The sequence below is a fragment of the Lathamus discolor genome, chromosome 5 (assembly GCF_037157495.1).
Source record: "Lathamus discolor isolate bLatDis1 chromosome 5, bLatDis1.hap1, whole genome shotgun sequence".
NCBI classification, from domain to species: domain Eukaryota; kingdom Metazoa; phylum Chordata; class Aves; order Psittaciformes; family Psittacidae; genus Lathamus; species Lathamus discolor.
The window spans coordinates 73,538,207-73,566,206 of NC_088888.1; the positions used below are offsets into that span (position 1 = coordinate 73,538,207).

General features: G+C 39.8%; 2 protein-coding genes across 2 annotated transcripts in view; one reads left to right on the forward strand and one right to left on the reverse strand.

Annotated features, from left to right (window-relative positions):
• Nucleotides 1–1,067: 1,067 nt before the first annotated feature.
• Nucleotides 1,068–24,986, reverse strand: CASP8AP2 (caspase 8 associated protein 2). Its single transcript, XM_065681232.1, has 10 exons — nucleotides 24,914–24,986; nucleotides 23,724–23,799; nucleotides 22,472–22,552; nucleotides 20,500–20,600; nucleotides 19,169–19,243; nucleotides 17,819–17,934; nucleotides 12,600–15,112; nucleotides 7,170–10,131; nucleotides 5,121–5,220; nucleotides 1,068–3,793 (listed from the first exon to the last, which is right to left on the reverse strand). The coding sequence occupies exons 2-10, from the start codon at nucleotides 23,770–23,772 to the stop codon at nucleotides 3,737–3,739; spliced, it is 6,054 nt and encodes a 2,017-aa protein (XP_065537304.1). The 5' UTR covers nucleotides 23,773–23,799; nucleotides 24,914–24,986; the 3' UTR covers nucleotides 1,068–3,736.
• Nucleotides 24,987–26,149: 1,163 nt separating this feature from the next.
• The window catches only part of MDN1 (midasin AAA ATPase 1), a 102,168-nt gene continuing 100,317 nt past the window's right edge, over nucleotides 26,150–28,000 (forward strand). The window contains exon 1 of the mRNA XM_065681233.1: nucleotides 26,150–26,251. Within this exon, the coding sequence (XP_065537305.1) occupies nucleotides 26,150–26,251 (102 nt within the window). The remainder of the gene's footprint in view (nucleotides 26,252–28,000) is intronic.

Sequence of the window (28,000 nt, forward strand, 5' to 3'; positions counted from 1 at the left end):
CCCTTCAGAATTGGCATCTCTGAGAGACAAGGTTTAAAAAATGTGAGTTACCAAAACGGGATTTTGTGAGAAATCAACGCCACCGGAGCTGAGGTTCTGATAACGAGAGCTTCTGCTGCCTAGCCCTGCCTAGGCTTAAATTTTATGGAAATCCCAAATATGTTTTTTTCCCCTCTTCTGGTCCAGATCTTTTGGCCCTTTTCTTCCATCCGATAAAGTTGTGACTGACTTCCACTTCAGGCTCTTCTTCCTAAAGACTGAGATGGGGTTGTTTTTGGTGGCACAGCATTGTACTGTCAAACTCTGATGGGAGACGATGTATGTACCAGCCATCACCAAAACTTTATCCATCTTCCCCATCAAAGCCAATTTTGCTCCTGCAATGCCTCTTGATTGATTCTTCCAAGAAGTCAGTCCTGAAATCTGTTCTTGGCATGCTTTCTTACTGCTGCCTCCCTGCACGAAGACAAATTGCTAGAGACTATTCTGCAGCTGGTTTTAGAATGAAGACAATTAGAGGAAAGACTTAATGAAAATAGCTATGGGTTGCTGCATTGACACTGAAGAGAAATGCCTTTAGTCCAGACAACTATTTTATGTAGACAGCTGGCAACAGGCTATGTCTCTGAGAGAATCCCTCAAAAATCAATACCCAATGCTTTACAATTTCACTATCATGCACATCTCCATAAAACCTGCTCCTTAAATTCCCACTCTAGAAAGTTTTCCAGTACTCGCATCCACTAAGAGTTTTTAGTCTGAATCCTGTAGAAATATGTGTGGTGGATAGTAGCAGACCTATTCTTCAGTAGTAAGTAAGCCTCTCAAAGGGCTGCCAGCTACAGTCTTCCAATGAAAAGCTCTGGATACAAAAGTTCTTTCACCTTTGTAATACTGCACTCAACACTAACCCAATGATACTATAAAAAAGAGGAAAGTTGTATGATCTAATTCCTAAGTAGTTTAAGGTTTTATGTACTTTGTTAAATTGGCTGATTTCTGATCCAGTCATGTCCACTAAGAAACAAGCAGTATGTGCTTGGAGCAGTAACAGCATCAGAGCAGCAGATGATTTACTTCCATGTTTATTGGCTGGAATATCAACAGAGCTACTCATTTATACAAACTAACCGAAGTCCATTTTAATGCTGCTTCACAGCATTTGTAGTTGTCAAGGCATTAGCCAACCGTTCTAGATGTTTTCATTTACCTGAGGTTTCACAAGTAAGTCTGTAGATTTACATACAGTACATTTTGCATATATGTATCAAAATTCTTCTTGGAGAAATAAATTACAAACAACAGTACAAAACCAGTCCAAGCCAACCATTGTTCAACAAGGGTACAGGTGTGTGAATTTTACAGTTTTATTCTTTGCATCACTCTTACAGTAAGCAAACTATGTAGTTTATACAAAATAAACCTGGAGCTTTATATAGTTAAAAAAATCATCTTTGGCTAAACAAAGCTCTATTTTTATACATATATTTATATATATATATATATACATCCATCGGATATTTTACATTAGGAACCTGTACACATAATTACAACAGACAGATCATTAAAAAAAGCTTCATAACTTACAAAAAAACCCCAATCCAAGTCAGAACCAAACCAGTCAAACCCAGGCCTCCCCCATCACCTGTACAGATAAGAAAGTAAAGAAACAGACAAGGAATAAACAACTTTGTAATAAAATACTGCCTGCTTTTTTGAGACAGAGAGGAAGCGCTTGAGTGGAAAGAAGCTACTTCCCCCAGTGCCTTCAGTACTGTGCACACTTTGATCTCTAAGGATGTGGTTAAAACACTCAGTAGAGTCTGGTTTTCTACAAAACTGAAAGCTACTCTGCCAACTGGCAGTTGTGAGAACAGCTTCGGTTAGATTTAATTCTCCAATGAGTAAACAACTGTCATCAATGTTAAGAACAAGCATGGGCAGGGGATACCAATCACCCACTGAAATCACTAGGCGCTTCTGGTGTAGTATGGAAGATGATATTTGATCATCAAAAGTAGATGTTTTAGAAGCAAGTACATAAGATGGAAGACTGCCAGAACTGACATCATCGCCTACTCAAGTCATTCCTTGTAACGGTTTCCAGAGCACTGCCTGAAATGAGGATGATGCACTGTTTGGCAGCATGACAATCCATTCCATAGGTCACATTTACAATACTCCAAAGGTGTCAGTGGCAACATCACCAACCAATTATCTGATGTTTTATCAGAATGAGAACTCTGTCCCGTTAGCTGGGGAGGGAGCAAAAAGCCATTATGCTGAAACTGAAGCCATGGTCATTGGATTCCATCAAAAAGCTAATTTAATTCAAGTTGAAAGGCAATGCACTTTGGTAGGGCTCTTAAATGAAATCTAAATAACTCAGCAGATGTTCTGACTGACTAAAGATGACAGCAATTTTGATCCTCAATAAAGAATAAAACCTCAAACGTCAACATATTCAGAACAGGAAAACCTGTGCAATGTCCAGGAATGTTTCTTAGAGAGAATTAAAAAACCCCAAGCTTTTTCAGAAATATAGGATAAAGCAGCAAATGAGAAGTGTGTGTATACATATGTATACATACACACTTTTACTATGTGCTAGTAAAACTGGAAGCAATTATAACAGTTCTTTAAAATAGAACATAGTGAATTTCTAATGTAATAAACAATTCGCAAAGATAAGATACAACTGCTGTCAAAACATGCCAAGTTGACAAGATTTTGAAACTGCCTGTTTTTTACAAAAAAGTTTTTCTCCTGGTTAGAAAGTATAAAGTCACATTTTATAAAACTGCAAAGGTCTGTTTCTAAATTAAGTTTCAAAGGAAAATCACTTGTCAATTTTTACTTTTTAAAAACAAAAATAGAGTGCTTATTATGTTGAAGACCTAAATTAAGTACCATTCCTAGATGTAATTTGGAACACAAAAACGTATTTGCCTTTTGCAAAGAAAAATACCTTTTTCATGGGAAAAAAAACCCAAACCCAACTATTCAAAATTATTTTAAAATACCGTCAGAAATGAAAAATGTTTTTAACTACAGTTTGTTGTAGGTGATAACGTGCTTAAAGTCGAAGACAAACCCGATGCACACTGCCAGATTCTGTCCTTGTAACCCACTACAAGCTGCTGAGAAAGCAGCAAGAACCACCTATTCCTTAACAGCAGAACGCAATTACTACGTAAGCAGCTTTTGGAATCATTATCATCATTGCTCTGATGTCTTTAAAAGAAAAAGGCCTAACTTCCCAGAATTTGTTTCAGTGTGACCAAGATGACATACCAGATATTTTTCAGGAATACCAACTGGATTCCAAAGCACACTTACTTTTTAAAATCATAGTTCAAAGTCACCACATGCAGTACTTCCAACGAGTTAAGCACGAGCCACCATTTTCACTTGACAGCACGCCCTTGTCATTATTTATAGAACATATTTAACCAACAGGAGATGTCACCCCCTTGAAATGATACTGCTCTGTTTGTACATGCCCATTCTTTTCTCGCCAGTTTCTTTGTAAAGTTCCTACTGTGTTATTCTGATAAAGCACTTCAGAAGAAACATGGACAGGGAAGTAAATAATTAACAGTGCATCAGATTTACCAAGCTTGGTATTCTGATCTGGTTACCTCCCACTAATCCCATTACATGAATGTAGTGGCTGTAGTCCATTGTTGCTGGTAACAGCTAAACCCTGTAACCATGAAGTAACTTCATGCTAAGTTTACTTGCACTTGGATTTCTTGAACAGCTTCATTAATTGCTTGAATCTTTCTGAAACCTAACAGAGAACAAAGAAAGAGACATATCATTACGGCCCCAGATTGCCATAACTGCCAAGACAAACTGATCTGACAGAATGAAGACAACCATTATTTTGGTTTTTGCTTCCAATAAACTTTACCAGGAGAATTTTAGGAGCACCATCAACAGGTTAATTGAATGCAGGAAGTCTTCCTGTACCTTTGACATCTGAAATAACCACATGCATCACAGACAGCTAGAGCCAAATACTGGTTTAACACAGGAGGAACTGGTTTACAACACGGGAGTGAAAAAATGAGGGCTTCAAAGTCAATTAGACTTGAATTTTCCCAGGTATATCTGCAAGCCAGATTCAAATGTAAGGACAAAACGTTATTTTGTACTCCACAAAAAGCACAGTTTATTGTTTATTTCTACTCTCTGGTACAACTGTCACTACTTATGGCTCATCATGAGGTGTCTGCCTACCTGGAATTTTACAAAAGTGGTCTGTAGATGAGAGTCAAACATGTTTTTGCTGAACATAGCTACAGCTTACATAGAGAGCTCAATCAATCATAAGCTAGTATTTCTTACTGCTATATACATATTGCTATAGCATATGTACCATTTGCCAAATAGCCAGCTGGGAAGAGTGACATAAATGCACAGATAATGCTGCTTTACCCAACCAGCCACCCCAACAGCTTCTAAACCCCTTGAAGACTCTGTAACCATAGAACACAACATCCTGAAAGCCAAATCCTGAGCACACAGGATTTCTTAACTTAGCCAAATGGGTGTTTCTCCTTTCTTGGATTTGTAGGATAGAGAGTAAAACAGCAATTCAAGACAAGTACAAAGTTATATGCAAACCTCTGGAAATACTCTACACAAACTTGACATCTGTGCCTTCTGAAGTTTCTTAAATACAAAGTAAAAGAAAAAATAGTAATGGACTATGCCCTTTCTGCAAAATCCTGGTATTTTTTTTCCAGTGCTAGTTTTAAGCTTTTTCTAATTTACTAGATATGTGCAAAGGCTTTGGGGCATCCCCAAAATGCCTTCAAGTGCTGATTCAACAATAGAAACAATCTGGTGGTCCCTGGCTTATGATTGGACACAGCAGTTTCAAGGCACCAATCAAACAGGTACTAAAGAATCCCTGGACCGTAGTACCCCTATACTGTATATTTTTAATAAGTTATGAGTAGAAGAATCTAAGGTTCTTTTTTCAAGAACCCCTCAACAAAAGGCATGAGGAAAAAACAACTCAAAATTAGTAGATCTCTGAAGTTTTTTGTTCAACTGCAACCATAAACATAGCAGCATAGTCTATAAATCATAAGAATGATAGCACCTACCTGATTTGGGCTTTTGTTCAGCCTAGTGGCTAAGGAAACAAAGGTTTTGCTTGATGGTCCTTTTCTCTGGCATTCCAGTAAAATTTCTCGGTCATCATTTCTATAGCAAAAATGCATTTTTAAAATATTAATACATATATATGTGTACATGCACACAAACAAAAAATACATAAGGCATATATAAAATCCTAAATATTTCCAAACTACGGAACCTGAGTTCAAACAGCAGCAACAATCTTATGGAGGATCTTCTCTACCAGCACAGATTAAGAGAGTTAGTACAAAGAAATGTTAGTGGAGATTATGCTGCCCCTTTTAGGAAGAGCAGGATTATTACAGTAGGGTTAGTCCAAAACCAAAGTAATCAAAAAAAGAGTTTTAAGCTTTTAAAGCAGACATTTATACTTGAAAAGAATACATAAACTCAACAGGGGCCAGCAGTCTAGGTGGACTTGCCTCAGTTTGCATGGCTAGGCAGCACTGTCACCTAAGGCCCACTGACATTCAAAGATTAAACAAAGAGGTGTTCGACTTCTGTGGGAGGCTTAATGTAACAAATACACTCAGAGCACATGTTCACATGAGCATAAAGGACCAGGATCCTGTTTTTAACGGTGTCACTAGGTTGCTGTCTGTCTCATTAATGAATTCAGGTATACATAAGATGTATACAGAGAGAGTTATTATACAGCAGCTACTATGTATCTTTGGTTGAAACCTGCCAGATGCTATTAAACTCTATAGAAATTCCTCCATTAAAAAAAAAAATAATGACTACTTATTTAAATAAACATTTTTATTTTTTTAGGCATAGTTCAAAGGTGGACAAAGACTAAGCCAGAAAACTCAGCCATATTCTTCAGAAGAAGATTATTACAATTTTCCTACCTCATTGGTTTGCATATCAAAAATCATATTAGCTTTCACAGTTTTTTCCATGAAGGAATTCATTTTCTTTTAAGATGCTACCTAGAAACATTTGTATCTGGCAGCCCAGTAAAATTCCTCTGTCATCATTTCTATAGCAAAAATGCATTTTTAAAATATTAATACATATATACATGAACACAAACCAAACCATACAGCATATACAAAATCCTAAGTATTTCCAAACTACAGAACATGAGTTCGAACTATAGTTCATGAAAGTCTGTGCTGAAAATTTTAGAAGACCCTTTCTAAAGTATCAAGTTGTAGCAAGAGCAGCAAAACCTAACTACAGTTTCTTGAGGATAAGAATAAACCACAATAACTTTGCCAGTACCTCCAACATGTACAGTCGCTTCGTCACCCACACCATACTAACTGGAATATGGGGGCTGAATGGTTGCCTAGTACACTTCTGCAGATTGACCAGTATAGCCCCCAAAAGAGAAAACTGTTTGCTCTCATGCCTTCTCTCAGCGTGAGAAATCTGAAGCTGTTCTTTGTTACCCAGTCACTGATGCTTCCAGGCCTTCTAAGAAGGAACATCAGGTCCTTGTAGGACCTACTATGCCTGGCTGGTCTTCTTGCACAGGAAAGAAAATGGGCAGTGGAATGAAACCTACAGACAGTGTAACATAGTAGGTCTTGTTACCTTAGCATATAAGCTTTCAAAACAAAACCCAAAAGTACTCCTGTTCTGGGAGATTTGGGTAAATGCTGGAGGAACTTATGACATATGGAAGCCACTTTCTTTAAGGCAAATCTGACTTAACCTAAGAAATGACTAAAAATTGTTCTTGTCCAAAGGCTGTTAACAGGATGACATCAAATAATCTTTCACCTCTTAAATTTATTTTCCCCTGGACAACTGTTACAGAAAAAAGATAAAATAGACTTTGGCACCTTTTAGTGGTACTCTAAGAGAAGACAATCTCATAAAGCCACCCTGCACAGACACGAGGCAGCTCACACTCCACTATCCACAGAAGGATGTAGAGCTGCTGAATACCTTCAGCCATTAGCTAAATATCCTTTTCTTTCCAGTTTTTGATTTATCACATAGTTTAAAAAAAAACCCAAAACAAACCCTAGAACAATCAAACAGATCAAATAATAAATTACCTCGTCCAGGAAACTACTACTTCTCCCTTCTTTTTAATGATGTTTTTGGCATAGAGACTAGGTGATGATGCAGATGAAGCCAAAGGAGAAGAGTCTTTGTGCTGCTGCAATTCATTCTTCTTACCAGAACATTGTTTAGGTGCTGAATTTACCTCTTCAGGCTTCACATCACTTTCATCGCTCCCTTCTCCTGCTGATTCAGTTTCTTTTCGTTGCCTTTTTGAGTTGGAATTCTCTCTGACAGCCTCCTTTTTCCTTTTTTTACTAGTTTTATCATCTCTACTTATCTGGCATCCTATCTCAGTATTTGAAGTGGACTGTGTTTCAAGATTACATTTACCTGCTACAGTCTCATTGGAAAGGTCTTCTGTTAAATCTATAAATGCACCAGGGCACTCCTCCAGTTCTTCCTTTTTAACACTAATTTCCAAGTTTCCAGTAGAGGTTTCCTGAGTCCTGTTACCTCTAGGGGATTCCACCACACAACATGAAGTTTGACTAACCATATCATCTGTTAAGTCTATGTATGACTCTATACTGCAGGAATACGGAAAAGAACCTTGAGATCTAGCACCCATTTCATTTACATTTTCAGATACTTTCAATTTGAGTGCCTGAGATTGTTCACAGCCTTCATTTGTGCTTTCAGTGTCATGGCTCTCTGTGTTTGAAGATGTTCTACAGGGTCCCAGCCTCTCAGTGGTTTCCTCCTTTCCAATACTGCTATGAGACTCCTTTAGAAGCTGAGGTAAGGCAGGATTTTGTTCTTGTCCAGTGCTGACATGAGGCAACTGATCCATCTTAACCAGATCTGGTTTGACACTTTCTTGCACAACAGCTACTGTGGCACTCTGACTGTCCCTTTCTTTTTCCCCGCTTCTTATCTCTTGTTTTTCAATCTTGGTTGAAGATGCTCGCACCTCCTTCACTGAAACCACCCGATCAGATGCCGGTGAGATAGATGGCACTGCACGCCTGATCTTTACAATAAAATGATCATTGGATTTCTCCATGATTACTGCTTGCATTGGTAGGCTGGGGCGACACTGAAAACCAGGAGCAACAGGCCGACTCGTCCACGATGATGAACAACTCGATTTACTGCTTGAGTTATCAGATTCTAAAGCCAAGTGAATGTCTTGTTCAGTGGCATCCTCCTCTTCCAGAAGTGCGTCTTCACTGTAATGTGCACTGAGAACACCCTCGGGAGTTGAGCTAGAATTATTCTCAGGTTTTAGGAAGCTGAGGTGAGAATCTGATTTCAAAGGTGATGGAATAGTTAAGGAAACAGCCAAATCTTCAAGGAGGATTGAAGAAACAAATGACTTATTCTTTTGTAAACTACATTCATCTTCTCTGCATGAAGCTGCATTTGTAGGAACCTCAAACATACAGCTTTCATCTAGTACGTCAGGATCAACAGACATCTGAAGCCTAGATGTTAAAGATGGGGCTCTTACAGGTGAAACAACAGGCCACTTAATATCCTCTACTGGCTGAGATTCCACACAAGCCTCCTTTGGAGCAATCTCTGGCACCAGTTCAGCAACATTACTTCTACACTTATGACCATCTAAAAACTGTTTTTCTGGAGTCCTGAATTCCCACTCATTTCTGTCAATATTGCTACCATTTTTTTCCAAGAGATCAGAACCTTGCAATAAACTTTTGAAAATTTCACCCATTTGAGCATCACTTACAAGATTAAATGTAAGACTGGACGCTTGTTGTTCAGTGAGAAGCTCGTAACTAAGATCAGTCTTGTTAGCATCTCTGGATAGCTGCAATCCTTCCTTTTCGTATTTCACACCCTTCAATGGAGTGAGAGGGCCTTGCAAATTATTCTCTTTAGAGAGGTGCACTTTGGTTTGGGAATTCCTCGTGTTATCAATGGAGTTGAGACATTTTGTAAAGGCAGGTTTTGGCATATCTGTTTTATTTTTCTCGTGGTGACACTTAGTTCGTTGATAATCCACATTTTGCTTTGAAAGGATATATTCTTCAGGCTTTTGAGACTGGACTTTAAGAGACTTTTTTCTAGACCTTTGCATATCATTTTTATGACCGATCTTGTGTTTTTGCTTTCCCACTCTTTCAAACTTCCTTTCCTCCCTCTCATTTCCCACATGCCTCACATCACATAGTTTTATTATAATCCTCCTTATCTTTTCAAATAAGTAATCAAGCTGTTCATCTACAAATTTCCACAACTGTTTTTTCATATCTGATACTTGCTGTTCAAAAAGACGGTCCACTATTGCATTCTTTTTAACTTGCTTCAGTTTGGACTCTACAATATCACAGATATTCAATTTTAATGTCTCACCTAAAGTAGACATCTTAGAAAAGTTCAAGTATTTTATTAATGATGTAAAATTTATGATACCGGATTCTATAATTCTGTGAAAATGCTGAACTGGGAACTGTACCTTGAACTTCATATAACTTTTCCTCATCTGTTTTCGGATAGCTCTTAACATCTGCATGATTTCTTGTATATTTGAAGGTTCAACAATAACATGTACTATTTTTTCAAGACAAGCAATGCTCACAGTTTTATTTTTCTTCATATCTTTTGAAGATCTGAAAGTCTGATTTTTATGCTTCTCTGTGTTCTTCTTTGTACTTACTTTCACAGAAACAAATTTTCCATTATCTTCATTGCAACGCACAGCTTTGCTCTTTTGATTTTGTGGACTGCTGGTCAAGTTCCGTGTCTCAGGAGAAGCTTTTGGTCTTGACTTTTTTGTATTTTCAGAGCCTCTTTCTGGTTTAGCTTTTTCTTCTTCTTCATCGCTACTTATGATTTCTCCTTCTTCTATTTCATCTGAAGAGATACTCATCTGGGACTCCATCTCACAGTGTTCATCAGACATGCTAACTGGCTTTTGATTTTCTTTGTTTACCTCCTTTGACAAATTCTTTGAGGGACAGACAACAACTGCACTTTCAGGAATTAAATCTATAAAAAGAAAAGAGTTTCCTAATCACCACAAAGAACGCAATTATAAACAGATAGTTTCAGAAAATCCTTGTCTCTTCTGTAAAGTGACCGCTCAAAACTGTTTGAAACTGCCAACGACAACACAGGAAGTTTGAGCTATAACAAGTCTGTGTGGTTTGCTTCAGCAACTGCTGGTTTAAATATTTTTTCTGTGCTTCAAAGGTCAAATGAGACCTCAACATTTCACCAAAGAACATGTGTTCTCCCTCACAAATACAGCCATTGAAGACAGAAAAATCTAGCAGTTTCCACCAGTTTTGAGCTTTCTGAACACTGCACAAGCTGAATTATAACTTATGGACTACCACTTACATACAACGGGTGGCTTCGCTTTTAACAGTTTCACAACAAAACCAAGATCAGAAGAACAAATGACCTGCTAACACTGCATTCAACTGTCTCTTCCAGGTTGACAAAAAGACTCTTCAAATCTTTCAATAAGCTGACAAACTAAACAAAAAAAGAGTACTTGGCACTACACACACGACAAACTTCTGGGTCTGATGAATTTAAGATTACCAGCACTCTAACTGAGCACAATGGCATAAAAACCTTTTTTTCTTAGAAATTTTGGGGAAAGCCAAAAAAGTTCAGGTCCCTGAATGACAGGAATAAAATTAAGTGAGAGGAAAGGCTAAAGTTCTGCCAAATGTAGCATGCCTTACTCTGCCTCATAAATAAGTTTATTAAATGTTTTATATTTTGGAGATATCATTAAATATGTATTAATCATTATTTAAAATTCAAAGCAAATGCTATTTTGTTAAGAATAATAAGCAGTTACAGTTGGCTATGAAGCAGCATGTTACAAAAGATGAAAAGCCAAGCTCATTTCCATTGTACAAAAATGCCACTGAAGCACATGTGTATTGATTAACGAGATCTGCAGTTAATTTTAGGCTTGCCCTGCACTCTAGTTAATAAAACACTCTTATGTTCAATCACACAGAGATCAGACGGCTTAATGACCTCTAACAAACACTTACTCTCATAAAAGATCGTATCTAAATTGATCTCCATAAACAATGAACTTGTGATTAACACTTTAAAGCAACATTTGAAAGTGTTTATACAGACTGTACAAGAGCAGAAAACATACTCATCACCGCCTCCATTTCAGTTTTACAAAGATCAATACTTTCTCAAACTAATTACTTAAATATTTTGACAAACTAAAGCATAAAATAAAAATGGTCAAAAATACAGCATTAATATATATACCCCTGTCCTGCAGAACAGTAAAATGGCAAGTACTGAATTTCAACGCAAAGAGAAACCATAGCCTCCTGTCAATTTAACAGATGCAGAACATTTGACATGCATATCTTCAGTCAAATTACAAAGAAAGCTAGGCATCTAACTTCAAAGCTGAAATATCAGAGCTGAAAAAATCACTGCTTTGGAATCCAGCAGCAAGTTCTGGACAGGAACTCTAACAAGTAACTCAGAGATACAGTACAAAATTGAAAAAATACTTTTACTTGATGCTCTCCTACTCAGATCCCAAAGGTCTCATATTCCTTCAAATATTCCAAAGAACAGAAACTACTGCAGGAATGACATACAAACTGCTAAAGGAATTCACATTTGAGAGAGTAGCTGTCTCAAGCACAAGAGAGAATACCAGAGTAAACCACACTAAGACTTTGAAAAAGACATCAGGATTATACTCCAAAACATAAAAAGGATTTAAATGCCACTCTACCATTCCTCTTCTAGTAGGAAATCTAACTTCCAAGAAATCTTTTTATTAGTTGCAGCAGGACAATACAGGAAGTTAAATTCACACAAGTAACAGATTTAAACTTTTGAGTCATCTCTCTTCTCTTCCTGTGAGTGCTCTTAACATATTTTATCTCCCTGACATCTTGTTTAGGAGTAGGCTTTTACTTCATTAATGATAAATCCTAATGTTCCATTTGTTCTTTTTTTACCACTGACTCACAATTATAAAATACCTACAAAAATTCACTTTGAAATGAACGTAGAGAACAAAGCCTTCTCAGCTGACATTCCTAGAAATTCTCAGGTACTCTCTCCAGCTTTCTCAGAAATAAAGAATATATCCTAAGTAACTTTTGCCTCTACAATTTCAGAGAAAAATCTAAGCAGATTATACTCAGAACTAACCACAATTAAGAAACCTATATGTATTTTTTTAGAAGTTAGTACACATACTCTTATTTCAACCTCTCATCTGGCAGTAGTGACAAACGCTGACTTTTAAAGCACTAATGGTCAGTTGGTTATGATCTTGACTACACTGTTCAATGGTTCCACTACAAATACAAAGGACCATTGAGACTTACACAGCTTAAAAACCAATTTGCATTTTTGAGAAAGCAGTTAAAAGCCATTTCTGCTTTCCATGAACAGATCTTCTAAGACTTTATGAGAAAAGAAACTGGAATATACATATATACTACCTTTGTTATAACTCTTCACAAGACCTTTGCAGGGACTTTCCATCTTAAGTGCTTTAGCCAAAGGGCGCATTGGACTGTTCAGTGGGCTGATTGCCTTCGGAATATGCCTCAAGTGATTAAGATCGATGCTCAGTATTGAGCTGTCATCATCAAGAGGAACTGGGTTAGTTTCTCTCTCCTTAGTTCTAGGATACATCTCTCCACTAACAGAAGATGCTGCAGGACTGATTTCAGTGAGGTCTGGCTCCATATCACAAGCATTCTGGTCAACCAATGGCTCATCCTTATTAGTTAACATAGTTCTGTCAAGTGACTGAGATGCACTCTTATCAATTTCGCAAATACCCTTTTCATCAGTAGGACACTCAGCATTTTCTGCAGCCAAGTGGTCATTGTCCTTCACTGCTTCCATTAAAGAGTCTGGTTTTGCTTCGCCAATATCACCCGTGACATCACAGGACTCCAGGTCATCAGAAATTTTGGCTTCAGAGTTATCCAAGACAAGGTTTTGAGAGCCACATTGGTCTGCTGAGCTTTCTACGTCAGCAACTAGACACATTTGATCTTCTTTTTTCTCTGCTGCTGACTCTGGAAGGGCTCCCGTACTTTCATTGGCAGCTTCAGGTTGTGCCACTTCTGCTGCTGGTGGTGCATTATCATTCTGCATCACACCCACTGTCACAGACCAGTTTTCAGGCTCTGCCATGCTGCCAGACACCTCTTGGGGCAAAGATTCAGGGTGATTCAGATCTGTCACTGCCACTGCTGCTGCCAAGGCTTCTGATTCAACCAGATCACAAGCTTCTGCTGCTTCTGCCAATGTTTCAGCCTGAATCTCATCAGGAACCAGTACCTCTGCTGCTCTTGGTAAGGCTTGGGGCTGTACCAGAACCACTTCTGCTTCTGGTAAGGTTTCTAAGTTCAGTTTACTACTTGCCACTGCTGGCAATTCTTCAGACTGTGCTGGGTCTGTTGCTGCTACTTTTAAGGCTTCATTTTCAGAATTGACAGGAACAGGCATTGCTGGCTCCACACTGCTTTGAGCTGCACTGTCCAGAACTTGCAGTGTTGAATTACTTTGCTCTGTGGGACCACAGTTAACAACATGAGCAGAATCTAACAGTTCTGCCTGCAGCATGAGCTCCGTACTTCCCTCATGAGCGGCCTTCTGGGAAGGTGTTTTAATTCCATCAGTTGGAGAGACACATTGTTTCTTAGCAGGAGAAAGAGTTAAATTTAGTTTTTCCATAAAGCTAAGTTTTAAGTCTTTACTTTTTGACCCAGTGTGATCATCTTTAGTTTTGGGAACTTTATGGTCTTTTAAGCTATCTGCTACTCTGGATGTTTCTTCTGGCTTGTAAGACTTGTTTCTCTCACTTTTTGTAACATCTGTACCCTTCTTGGATTCTTGTAAAGACTGGTGGGTTATCTCTTTTGTAACTTTTCTTTCATTTCTAAAATGTTTATTTTCATCCTCTTTTTCTCTTTTCCTTTTTTCTTCAGTTCTGTGTCTTTCTGATTTGGAATGTGCTGTTTCCCATTCGTATCTACTACTGTTTTCCTTCAAGCGTGCGTATTTATGCTCTCTGCTGCTGGAATTAGAAGGTGAAGTCCTTCCTTCTCGAGAAGTATGATCATTTGTTCCCCTGTCTCTCTTGCAGTCTATGTCTCTTCCTTTTCTAGACTCCTCCATGCGACATTTTCGTGATTCATGAAGGTTCTTGGAATGTTCATTCTTTGAATGTGGACTACTTCCTCTACCAGACCTCCTTGGCTGCTCTTGTAGCTTTTCATTTGGTTTATTTTTTTGGCCAGCATTTTTTTCATCTTTATCATGTGTTTTAATATCCTTTCTTAATACATTTTGTGATCTCTCATCAACATACAATTCACCTCTTGTTTGAAACCTGTCTTTATCAGTAGTTTGTTTCTCCCAGGAAGAAACACCCCTTTCTACTCTTCTTTCTACGCTTGGATTGCATTTGAGTTTTACATTCTGACTTTTTTGTTGCAACTCATTTTTACTAGCCTTCTCTGAAAGAGTTTTCGGCTTTTGCTGAGGATCAAAATTCCCGTCTTCACTGTCACCATTGTTTCTGGTGCTCTGATGTACTTCTCTTTTGTACTTGTTGATATTTCCCCTACTGTACTGTTCATTACTTTTAATTTCTTTTTTTTCCTTTCTGTTATCCTTGTTGGAACTATGGTCATAGCTCGGGAGACTTACATGAGTCCCATCATTGCAGAGTTCTTCAGGAGGGTATCTCAGTAAATATGGAGTGCTTCTTTTCTCAGAGCTAGACTTCCCATTTTCCGTATTATGAGATGAGTAACTGTGGTGTGTATCTTTTGAACAGTCGTTTTTCATTCTGTGCTCCATCTTTACACTGTCACCTAAATCAGAAGATCTGAATTTGGAATCTTTAGTTTTACACATCTCTGAGCACCTCCCACTAGTTGATCCTGAAAGGTATGTCCTGGTGAAACCACGATGATTGGGAAATTCTGATAGCCTGTTTATCAAAAGAAAAAAAGTTATGTTACTTTTATATTCATTTAAATGTAACTAAAGCCAAATTGCAATGAACACACATATCTAAATTATTTTATGCTTTCTTCCATCTTCAGAGTGAAAAAAAAGTTGAATAAAAATAGAAGTTTAATAATTTCCATTAGCACACAAGAAAAAAATATAATTTCTATACATATTTTGCAAATGAAATTCATTTGAAGAAAAACCAAGATCTGTGGAAAAACACTGTACTGCCTGTAATTAACAATTTCACTAATTCAACTTAGTATTTCATTGCCCAGCCATAAAAAGAGCCTTGCCTTAGGAAAAAAGTTGGTCTTTAGTGATTAAAGGGGGGGAGAAAAAAAAAAAAAAAAAAAAATGAAGAGCAAGCAATTCAATAGCTTACTGGTTGGTGAACTGGGAAGCAAAAAATTAGTATAATGTAACTGTGCTTAATCCACCCAGTGAGCAAAAAAGCTACCATGCTTGCAACTGGCTGCATGATACAGAAAACAAGTAGTAAATTGCAATAATCCATCATAGCTCTGTAGACATGTATGAGTATTATCACTGCAGAGTTCTTCAGGAGGGTATCTCAGTATATATGGAGTGCTTCTCCTTCAGAACTAGACTTCCAGTTGTCTGTATTATGAGATGAACATCATGCGGCCTCACAAAAAAAAAAAAAAATATCAAAGGGCATACGTAGCCCGTCTTACTCATAACTAACAGAACTCAAAAGTTACCTCCCTAGAAAAAAAACAAACGAGCAGCAAAAAAATCCAGACATTTTCTGCCATATTTAACAAAACACTTCATTAAAATCACATGATTAGGGACAATGACAACCTTCTTAAATACTCTCCGCTATTTAAAAAAAGAATGATTGTGTCTAATCTAGGGAAAGAAGAGTAAAAGTAACATCAACAAATGATGGCAGCAAACCACCAGACGCATGCCTCCTTTTTAGAGTCAAGGAGGAAGTTACTACTACATGCAGACATTTGATTTTGGACTGACATTTTATATTGATTTGGTCCAGTTTAAGGAATCAGTTTAAGTGCATAATAATTCTGTGTTTATCTCAAATACAAAATGGGGTTGGTTTTGCTTTATAAAACTGAACACTTCCTATGGGCTGACAAAGCACATTAAAATATGGAACAATCAGCTTATACAACTGGCTCTACTCCAAAAATGTGACAGTGTGATGTGAAGTGAATGTTGAACTAAAACAATGCTGCAGCTGTTGCAATCCAAACCCCTTTCCTATACTTCAGTTTAATTTTGAATTATACTGATAAGATTTTGCTGTGCTTTAGGCCGGTTATGAAATATGAATACATGTGTGATGAATGTAATTGTATCCATGTGGGTTCTTTGATATTTTTAGTTTGGCTTGGGGTTTGGTTTTTTGGGGGGGTTTTGGTGTGTTTTTTGGTTGTTTTTTTTTTTGTTTGTTTGTTTGTTTTGTTTGGTTTTTTTTTTTGGGGGGGGGGTTGAGATAAGCACTAACAATTCCCCTCAAAAACAGTTTTTACAGATTGACAGTTTGCTTAAAATGAACTAATCTATTATAGACCATGCAACAGACACAGCATGATTCTAAGACCTCAAAGTGCCACTTTCCCCATGATTTTCATGATGGATGCCTCCAAACAACCTAGATCAAATAACTTGCTCATAAATTTTCATCACCATCAGAAGGTATTGAAATGGAGTTTGTAAACTCTTTCGTGAGGTTGAGTATACAAAACAAGGAATTATTTTTCAATTTAATTTAAAGTCCAGAATACTACACTCAAAGGTGTGACATGATGGCTATTGTGTCAAAGCCAGTCAACTGAAAGAATTACACCTTAAAACCTCTTGACCTTCATCAGACCATATTTGTCAGTTTCTTGTATTTTGGAAAACAAAACAAAACACCCCCCTAGTTAATGTGCATTTAGACTTTAGCACAGTAACGTTAAATGAACCTTCTGTATGACACCTATTGGTGCATATCACATGGTCAAACTGAAACACAAACCAAATATGTGTCTGATGTCACAAAACTGACAAGCAGGTGACCTTGTGATAAGTTAGGGGTGCTGAGTCTTTGACCCCTGCTCCGGTTTCAAATTGTTCAGAAACCTTACACTCAGCTATTCTCCCATCCATACTTAAATATGTTCAACTCCCTGCAGTAAGATTAGTAGCACACAGAAATTCCCAAGAATTCTGTAGCTGCTATCCCCCACTACTGGAGACAGGGCTTTCATCTCTTGCATTGAAAACATTATATAGTATCTTTATTAATTTCATTTAGTGTCTGAAAAGTTCCATGGAATTCATGTCTGAGACCATAAAACAGCCTAGTTTTGAAGCTGAACTGTGTAAGATTAATTCTTTGAAATACGGAACATGGTTAGATAACCAGGAATGGAATGGGTGACTAAATGAAACAAAACGGAATTCAGGCAATGGTCACTCTCTGGATTCCTCTTTTTTTTTTTTCATTAGAAACCAAAAGACCCCATCAAGCAAGGAAGATACTTACCTATTCCTTTGACTATACCAGTACTAATAATTATTTACTAAGCAACCTTTTTCTTTATTAGTTTTACTTAAAATACACACAGAAATTTCTTACAAGCATATAAACACGGTTAGAAAAAAAAAAGAAAAAAAGTACTTTTTCAGTTCCACTGTCTACTTGTACCTTTGATGGAGATTATTGATTTCTTCATCCTTACGGTTAATTTCCACTCTTGCTGTTTTAATAAGTGCTGAAATATTCTTCTTGAGAGCTTGATTTTCATTCTGTAGAATGATGTTCTATTTTAAATAGATACAAAGAAGAGAGCAAGAGGGAGAAGGGAGAGAGATTAAAAAAAAAAAAACAAAACCAAAACCAAAAAATTAGATTGGGTATCCAAACACGTAGTGAAAATCAGTGCAAGACAACCATTAGAAAAAGTCCCATCATATGCCAACTGGCAGTAGAATTTACAGAAAATTTTCTGAAGAAATTAGAATTAAGTCAGAATTTATTTTATGCTTTTGTTTGTGTTCCTAGTAATTGTTTAAGATGTTTTAAGCATACAATTTACTGAAATGGAAATATGCCATAAACCAAGTAACCATAGAGCTAAAAATTTATAATCTGCCCCTTTGTGTCATTCTTTTATTCACTTTATTGCTTTTATGGTCAGTGTGTTAAATGAAAGACGTAGCTTTTAAGCACTTTCAAAGAAAGAGGATAACTGTAGTTGTTTCAAGGTATCAAAACCAACTTTGGGTGCTCTATCATTCTAAAGTTTCCAGATATGACATTCTAGAACCCTACATGTCAATCCTAGAGAGATCGCCCCTTCTCTTAATAACTGTCCTCAGCAAAGCCTGCTCAGAAAGGCAGACAAGTTTTGCAGAAAACAATACGGAAGTGACACAGGGCAGAAACGGCTTCCCACTGCGATGCACAGAACCTTTGGGACTTGTCAGCAATACACAGTAGAGCACGTTGCACAATTGCCCAGGACAATCTACCTACATAGAATGATACAGCATGAGGATACTAGCTCAAGTTGAAGATCAGTTCAGCCTCATCAAAAGAGCACTATGCTTAAAGCAACACAGACATGCTCTTCAAGTTCTAATAACTCAAGTACCTTTTGCTTTCTAATTGCTCAGGTACCTTTGCAACCCTCTCCCTAGTGTGTTAAAGACCTACTTTAAAAAAACAAACAAACAAGAGAACTGGATACCTTTCTGATAAATATTCATTTGACATACTTGTTTTCTAATTAAGGAGATAAAAAGATAGCTTTTAAGGAACTAAACGTTACCGCATGCAACATCATGAAACAACTGAATTTACCTACTGATTTTGTCAGTAGACTACCTTAGCAACTATCTCAGGCAGAACAAGCTCTTAGCACCTACAGAGAGGTGCTTTACAAACTATGCATACGATAGATCAATTCTGGAAAGCATATGAAACTAACTCTCAAAGCAATATTCAGTTTGCTTTACATAAATCTTGACAATGTTGCCTTTTGAACTACAGTACCTGTGCCTGTATTTCCTTAAATTTTTTCATCAGCTCTTTAATTTGCTGCTGACATTTTCCATATTCTACCAGCAACTGTCAAAGAGAGAAGAGTTCAGAGCACAGAAGTGGATTTAATTACACAGAAAAGTTACTCATCTAGATTTAGTTAGTTAACACAGTAATGTATATTACAAAGGTTTTTGTTTGGTGCCTTGTTTGGGTTGTTTTTTTTTTTTTTTTTTTTCAAAAGTAACATATTAAAGCCATATTAAAAGAAGAAGATTCAATACACTCTTAACAATTACACAAGTCTCTAAAACATCACAAATATTCAGATAAGAGGAAATCTATGTGTGCTTGCCCAACAGTAATGGCCTAGAGAGTAACAGGAAGCCGTATTATTGTGAAATTAAAGACACAATTATCGAGGAGCAGGAGTTCTAAGAGCCCTACAGATAGGGACTTGGTGGTCAGATTTTATGTAATACAAAACAGATAAGTTAAAAAAAAAAAAAAACAAAATTACTACAAACAAGCCTGGACTGCAAAAAAAGACTGCAAAGGACATACTCCTGTTGTAATCACAAAATTGTATTAAATACATTTGGCATGAAACTTTCATTGTACATTGCAAGAAAACTTTCACAGAAGAATTGACAACTTCCTTATTGTCATACTTGATAGTCAACTACTTTCAAACTTTCAAGGTGACAATTTAACCACTTAATAGACGCTAGGAAGTTTTGCTCCTGCTTTTTCTATAGAGCATTATACCTGTGGGTGTCTGTCCCTTTTACTCCAAAGCTCAAATTAGGTGAGATGTGTCTTATGGACTAGGATAGGTGATGCTATGAGTAATTGATGAGGTGATGCAATGAGCAAGTGTTGTGCTGACTTACTAGAAGCAGTTATATAGTGCATGGCTGTCTTCAGTCTTCAGTCTCAAGCACAAGATTTAATGACAGATAAGGTTAATCTATGACCTATCTGCTTTAGTCTGGCAAAATTTGTTGGGAGAAATTTCAAGACAAACTTTGTATCAGATGTCTGAACAGATATCTAACTAGAAGGAAATTACGGTTTCCCATAAGGTAGCTGATACATGAACCATATGCCAAGGACAGCGAAATGAGAACAGAATATGTCACAGAGTGAGAGATTCACTTATTCTGATAAACTTGTGGATGTAACAGTTTATTAGCATACTTTTGGTTTTACTTATTTAAGAGCAGTTTCCCTATTTTTCCAATAAAGTGAGCATACTGACAACATTTTTGGCACCTTACACAAAAAAATTTAGAACAAAAAACCTCCAAAATACCGTAATTGATTTGTCACATTAAGCATACCTCGTTGTAGGATGCCTCCTTTGCAGTCCCTTCTTCAATTAATATCTCATCAAATAAATTTAAGCTGTTTCCAGCTGGTGTAGAATCTGGAGCAGAATTGTCTGTAGAAAGAAAATCGACTACATCAAGAAAAAAGGTTACGTGTTTTCCTCAGTGACAAAATACAACCTATCTGAAGACATTTCTATCTTGAATTTCAACATTTATGTAGGTTTATTGGAAACACTTGATCCAATTTATATCAATATAAAAGGTAATGATGAAAATTAGAGGCCAACTGAAAACATTATATTTCCATTAAGAGATATGCAGGACACCTAACAACAAAGACGGGTGCGTTTTACGACTAGCAAGTTGGTTTAAGTCAAAGGAGAGCTAGCTCACAGTAAATCTATCTGATTTACAAAGAAAGAAGGGCTACACCTTAGCAGTGATTTGAGGTTCTGCAATGCAAAGCCAATAGACAGCAGAAAGTTAGGACATGTGCACCCCACAGTTTATTCAGCTTTTAGGCAGACTTTACCTTGTAAACACTGACATTTGAAAAAAATGATTGAGAAAAAGAATACTCAGATGTCAATGATCTACATGGATTGACAAACATGGATCAGTTGATCAGAATCAAATGGAGTTACTGTACAGCTGGTACGCGGTTGAATACCATGCTCCTTACGTTGAGTAAATATTCTCTGCTGCTTTATATTCCCTTACAAATATAAACTCCCTAGCTTTAGTCCAAAGAAGTGAAAGAAGAAAAAACCAACCAAACACAAAACCAACCAAACAAACCACAAACCAATCAAATATCAGCCCAACACACAAACAACCCAACTATTTAGATAATAGTGCTTTTTCCTCAAATCAGCCTGTGTGCTCTGCTCACCAAATACGCTTCACTGACAGGACCTGACTTATGACATCTCTGAAACACAGATTAATTTGCAACTAAATAAATGAACTTAGCTATCAAAGCTCTGCTTCAATCCTCTGGACAACACCATAATGCAAAAAGTATTATTAAAACAATAAAGATAACATACAAATAATGTCTTATCTGTATAGAGCAAAAAACTTACCAACCCTCTTTTAAAATTTCAAAAACAAGATTCCTCAGAACTAGACTATATAAAATATTTAACTGTGCTGCAAAAAATGCAAAAAGGAATAACATTACTGAACAATGCATCTCAGCACGTGAAACAGGGACTTAGAGAATACTCTTACATGCTGCAACAAATACAGAATAGAAAGTGAGTAAAAGATATATCGATGCTTCATGCCTAGGATATATTACGTATTATATCAGGATATAGTACACTACTTCCATAAAAATTCAACGGCCTTACAGGAGTATGGTCAATAGAGAGACACTTGTTTAAATATTAGAAACAGCATTTCATTAAACAGTACACTGAGACTCCTAAGAAAGAACATGTGCTGGGTCCATTCCTTTCTTATCTTCAAAGAAGTTAAATGAGGAAATTAATTTACATCAGCACGTGAAATTATCAAGAAAGTAAGACCAAGTTAAAAGGATCTACTGAATGGACTGTATCACATGGAAAGTATTTTCTGGAGGTCTCATTGGGGATTTAGTGATCAGTGACTGTTGGTGCTGATCCTGAAGCTATTTAAAAACCAGAAAATAAAGCTGCTTTTTTCAAGGTAAAAATGTCCTACATCAAGGCACAGATAGAATAACTAAGGTCTCTCTGCACCCCTTTACTACGCCCTAGGTCTTAAAATAGCCATTACCACATGAAAACCATCTTATACTCATTCAGCTAATACATTTGTTGTAGATGTATTTACACAGATTGCAACATGTCTTGAATTTAAACAAGCAACTTACCGAAGCGTGTATTAAACTAGTTAAAAGTAAACTTCAAGCTAACTGTTGTTTTACTTGAAACCAGCCTAAGAAGCACAGAGACTCTGTAACACTCCAAGCAGCAGGATATAATCAACCTACCAGGAACTGTCAGACTGTTGTCCAAGCCATCATAAATATCAACTGAGCTCTCATCACCTTCCTTGAAGGGGGAAGCTTCAGCTAAAGAAAAAAACAAAAAACAAACAAACAAACAAACAACAACAACAAAAAAAACCCCACAAAAAAAACAAACAAAACACAAACAAACAAAAAAAAGCCAAGTTAAACATTTAGTAAACTCAAACCTCTGATTCTCCCACAACCTAAGTATAGCTGTGATCCTAGACCAGTAGAGAGTAGTAAAAGTAGTAGAACTGACTAGTAAAGCACAGGGGAATTTTAGCCAGGAAGCTACTGCTACTTTGGAGAAAAGATCTTTAGTCACCAGGGAGCAAAGACAGTCTTGTAAAATCAATTCCTAAATACAAGAACTCTGCATAAAACAAATTATGTCTTTTAAATACAAATAAATTTTAAATTTATAAACTAAGTCAACTTGATCTAAATTTCAAACTGTTTTCTAGAACACACTGAATACTAAAGTTTACAACTCAGAAACCAAAATAAAAGAATTACTATGATAAGGCCACTACCACTGAAAGAAACCTTTCTCACTAAACAGAAAGTATTATAACAGTCTGTACTGTAATTCAAAGAATTTGCTTTAGTATTGCTGTCTATTCCCACACTACCTGGTTCTTTAAACATACTTTAACCTAAATCTCCTCAATCTCTCTTCATGTCTCTTTCTAATGCCTCTTATCACTCTTGTTTCCTCTGTGTGAACCTCTACCAAGAACAATACCAATATCCACAGCCCTTATGAGGCTAGGAATCTCACCAATAACGTGTCAGATCAACTGCAGAGTTGACACTCAAGCTAGAGTACCTTGATTGTTGGTTGTATACCAGATGCTATCACATTTGCTCTTACACATAGCAAAGGAACAATTCTCTGAACCATTCAAATACTTCACTAACAGACAGTGAAGGTTAAACTATACACTGTAAAATACAGGGGAGAAACCAGTTCCAGACACCCCCTGAAACCATACCAGAAATCCAAAGTACACAGTTATGTTTTAGAATCCAAACTTACTAAAGGGATATAGTCTCTCTTACTATGAGATTGTGCACTATAGCCATTTAATTACAGTTAAAACTCATCAGTATTTGTCCCAGCTTCAATTGTTCCCGTTTTGTTTTCCAAGTTATTTTGGGGCCTATTTATTTTCACAAAACTGAATGTGTTATTTCACTGCAAAACAGAACACAAAGTAATACATCTTACCACCATAGTGGGTATCATACAGTCCCAGTCCATCCTCATCTGTTGCCATGATACAAACTTCCTATGGCTTCCCCATCTACAAGTAAAATATCAGAAGAAAGACAACAGATTAAGTAATGCTTTCAGAACATTGTAAAACAGAAGCATCCTGAAGTAAGTTATGCCTGAGCTACCAGTGGCACTTGCTGTTCAACAAAAATCCAACACTAGAATGAGAAAACCCTTACATCAAGGTAACAGAAAGCTCTATCAAGAAAAGTAAGAAATTATCCTGTATTAATTATAAAGAAGATCTTCAGCTGTATATGTTATTCATATGTACCAAAGATCTACAAAGAAATTTTTGGTGTGAAAACAAGCATTACATTGTGTGGATAGGTTATATGAAGGCATAACTTAACCAGCTAAAACACTCTGATTTGATAATTCTGGTGTCTTCTCTGCTGACCATTTAAGAGCAAATTTCCAAGTCTGACACCACCAGCCAAACCAGTAATGAGCACTAGCAGGCAAGTGACATTTTGCCTGCCACAGTATATAGCAATGCTTGGTCACAGGACGTACAGTATCTTCCACAACAGCTATTACAAAAGGACTTTACCAGCACACACGCTTGTGGCACTGACACACAAGCTCCTCTGAAGGGAGCGCAGCTACCTGCCACATTAAGGGACCCTCTGCGTGGGGAAGAGAAGCAAGGGAGAAACTCAGGTGCCGGGGCGCGGGGAGCAACTGCCCGGTGCCGGACTGCAACACCGCCTGCCCACATGCAGCAGCGGCCCTTGCCCACTCCCCAGGCCTCACCCGCCCTGCACGGGCGGGAAGGGGCTCCCGCCAGCCCCAATTCCTGTCACGGCGGAAGCGCCCAGGACCTCCGGGGCTCAGGGCGCGAGAGCGGCTGATAGCGGCCCAGCCGCCCCGCACGGGCGGCCCGGAGCGGGCAGGCTGCTCCCGGGGAAGCGAGAGGCCGGCAGGGTGCCGTGAGAGCCGGGGCGGCCAAGGCCGGGATGGACCAAACCGAGCCGAACCGAGCGGCGCGATCGGCGCAGGGGTAATGGGAGAGGGGAATGGCACCCGCGCAGGGCAAGGCGGCGCGGAGCCCCCGGCCAGGCCGACGGAGAAGGGACTGAAAGGGAGAGGGGGGAACGGTCCCACTCGGCAAGCGGCCACGGCGCAAGACCCTCACCCACCGGTCAGCCACGCATCACCACCTCCGGCCCACGGCTCCCCAGAGCTCGCCGCCGCCGCCGCCACTGGTCCCGCAGGCCGGGCGCCGAGGGGGCGGAGCTCCCGCCAGCCACAACCAACCCCTGCAGACGCACAGCGCGTCCCCGGCCACGACGTCAGCCAAGCCCCGCCCCCCGGCCCGGAGCGCTTGGCGCCAAAGGGAGCAGCGCGAGGCAGCCGCGCCCCCATTCCCCGCCATCGCCCCGCCCCCTTCCCTGCCGGGCTCCCCGTGCGGCCGGGCCCTTCCCTCAGCGCGGAGCGCGGGAAGCCGCGCTGACCCCGGCCCGGAGGGCACCGTGCTGGTCACGCAGCCCCGCGCCGCGGCCGCCGAGCCCTCCTGTCAATGCTGCGGAGAGGGGAGCGGCGCGGCACCAGGAGCCTGTGGCACGGACGCGCTGGTTCACCTGGTGACCAGGAGCTGGGCAAAGGCAGCCGCGCCCCGCTGCCTTGGCGGGACGGGCGTGAGGCAGCTCCGATGGCTCCCCCGGAGAACCCGAGGTTTAAGTCCGGCTTCTGCTCTCGGGGAGTCTGCTGTCTAACCCGGCTGGAAACATCGTTAGTGCCTCAGAGCCGCGCTGCGGCTTCGTGAACTGGCTGCGGCCGGCGAGAGGACTCGGGGGCAGTGACGTGGAAATAAATGCTAGCGTAATGCCAGCCTTCGTCCTCCCGAGCCCGAACCGCCTGTGTGGGTTAGTCACCGTCCGGCCTCGCTCAGGGCTCTGACGCCTGCCGTGACCTAAAGGGCTTCAGGGTGAGCACTGTGGTCCGCGACCCTTGAGTCGGTCTTCTATCGGCAAGCCCGGCGGTAGCGGCGAAGGTCACTCTCTAGGAAGCAGGGAATAGGGCAGGACGAGGATGCCCAACACCGTGAGAAAGCGGGAGAGACTCGCTCCGCTCCCGGACGGGCTGCCTCCTGTGGAGTAGCCGGTGCTGAGAGACTACATCTCCCGGCATGCACCGGGCGCCAGCCGTCCCGGCGGCTGTGTGCCGCTCTGAGCGGCGCATGCTGGGAGTTGTAGTGTAGCGGGCGAGGGGTCCGTCACGTGAGAGGCTGTGACGTCGCGGGTGGGTGACGGCAGCGCCGGCGAAGCGGAAGCTGGTGCTGAGTTGCGTGTCTGCTCCGCGCCCCACGTGCTGCCGGCGGCTGCTCCCCTCAGCTCTGCCCGCGCCCAAGCGGCGGCGGCAGCGGCAGCAGGAGGATGGCGGCGGACCTGCGGTTCTGCCTGGCGGGGCCGCTGCAGCTGCTGGCGCGCAGGAACGAGAAGAGCAGTGCGGAGCTGAGCAGGTTCCTGGCGAAACAGGTGAGCGGGCGCCCGCCTCCCCCCGCGGGCGGGTCTCACAGGGGCCGCTGAGGAGGGAAGGGGACGCACCCGTGCCCCGCCGCGCCGCCGTCTCCTCCCGGCAGCTCTGTGAGTTCCACCCGGAGACCCCTCACGCCCTTGGGCAGCCGGCGGGGCGGTTCCGCGGGAGCAGCTCGCCGCTCGCTCCCCTCTTTCTCTCTCTTACTTTCCGTGTGTGCTTGTTGCGGTTTCTTCCCTTGCCGGCCCCTTCCAGGGTTGTGGGAGCGCAGCCCTGTGAGGCAGGTTTTCTGCCCCCGGGGCCGCGTCTGTCCCACCTCCCGAGCAGGCGTTTTGCCCCGCAGTTAACATCTCCAATGTCTTAAGGTGACTCTGAAAGCATGCTAATGAGATATGGTATGTTAACGAGCACCGGGGCAGCATGTAGTCCTATAACTGCAGCATGTTACCTTGCTGCTATTTGCATTAAAACAGCCTGTGGATTAAGAAGACAGGGGGCTGGATTTTCTAGGTTTTGCTTCCTTTTCTTCATCACAGTGATGCTGGGAATGTGTTCGTGTTTTCACTGTTTTAATGCTTTGGCTACCCTAAATGTGAAAAGCATGCCTGCTTTCTAGGAGAGTTGAGCCTAGCTCGTTTCTGTCTCTGAAACACTGGAAGACACGTAATAATAGAATATCAGCACGTCAAATGTTACATTATGAATACTTTTCATGATAGAGCTTTTGAATCCCTTAAGCTGTATATACTCACTTTGGGGATCAAAATCTGTATTTCTCTTTGTCTAGGAAATGGCTCAGTTATTTGAAGATGAAAAGTCTAGGTCATCATATTTTTTACAGACTATTGTCTGAATTACTACTGCTTAGTTATGGTTAGGGAAGCCTTTTGTATGGGTAGTCAAGGTTCTCTGTTGGTAGACAGATAGCTTTTTCCTTCTGTCACTACAAATCATAGGACCAAAGTAAAATTTACATGAATATATATCCCTGTGTTGGAGAGTTGATGCTAATTGGTGGGAGGCAGTGATGAAGAACTGGTATTCAAGGTAATGAAACAGCTGAGAAATAGATCTGGGGGTGATGCAAATATATGTGTAGCAGACAGATGGAGTGGTGAACCAGAAGTGAGTCACTGCGACCTGAAACTGGGAAAGAAAGTGTGCCCTTTCGCTTCTGGTGACTGTTTTGAGATATACTCAAGGTTTAAAAGTCTTGATAAGTTATTGAAAAGTGATTATATATATGGGGTCTGGAACAGCACATCAAAGAACAGTGACATATTCTTTTGAAAAGGGCATTGCTGTTTCCGAGCTTGGAAGCTACAGGTATGCTAGGCTTATCTTGCCGCTAACCAGCAACTGGTTCCAGTCATCATTTCCTGATTTCCTACCAGTTGCTTTGTGTAAGTACCTATGTTCTAGATTCTGGAAATCTAGAAAACTCTGTGCTGTTTAGCTTCAGCTGTTCTTTAACTGGTGACTTCAGCATCTGAGAATGGAATGGAATTTGCCCGCAAGTGCTAAGTAAGGAACAGTCTTTTGAGATTCATAGTAAGGCACCATTCATGAGGAGGTGGAAGATCTTTTTCCCTATGCTTCAGTCTGGAAAAAGAATAGAGCCGTTTCAGTGTAGAGTATTTGTATACTGTTAACTCCGCAACAATTGAGCAAATTTCTGTGTTCGTAATGAGGGAAATGGGATGAAAAGCTCTCTAAACTAGTCTTTACTTTCCTACCTTTTTTAAAAAAAA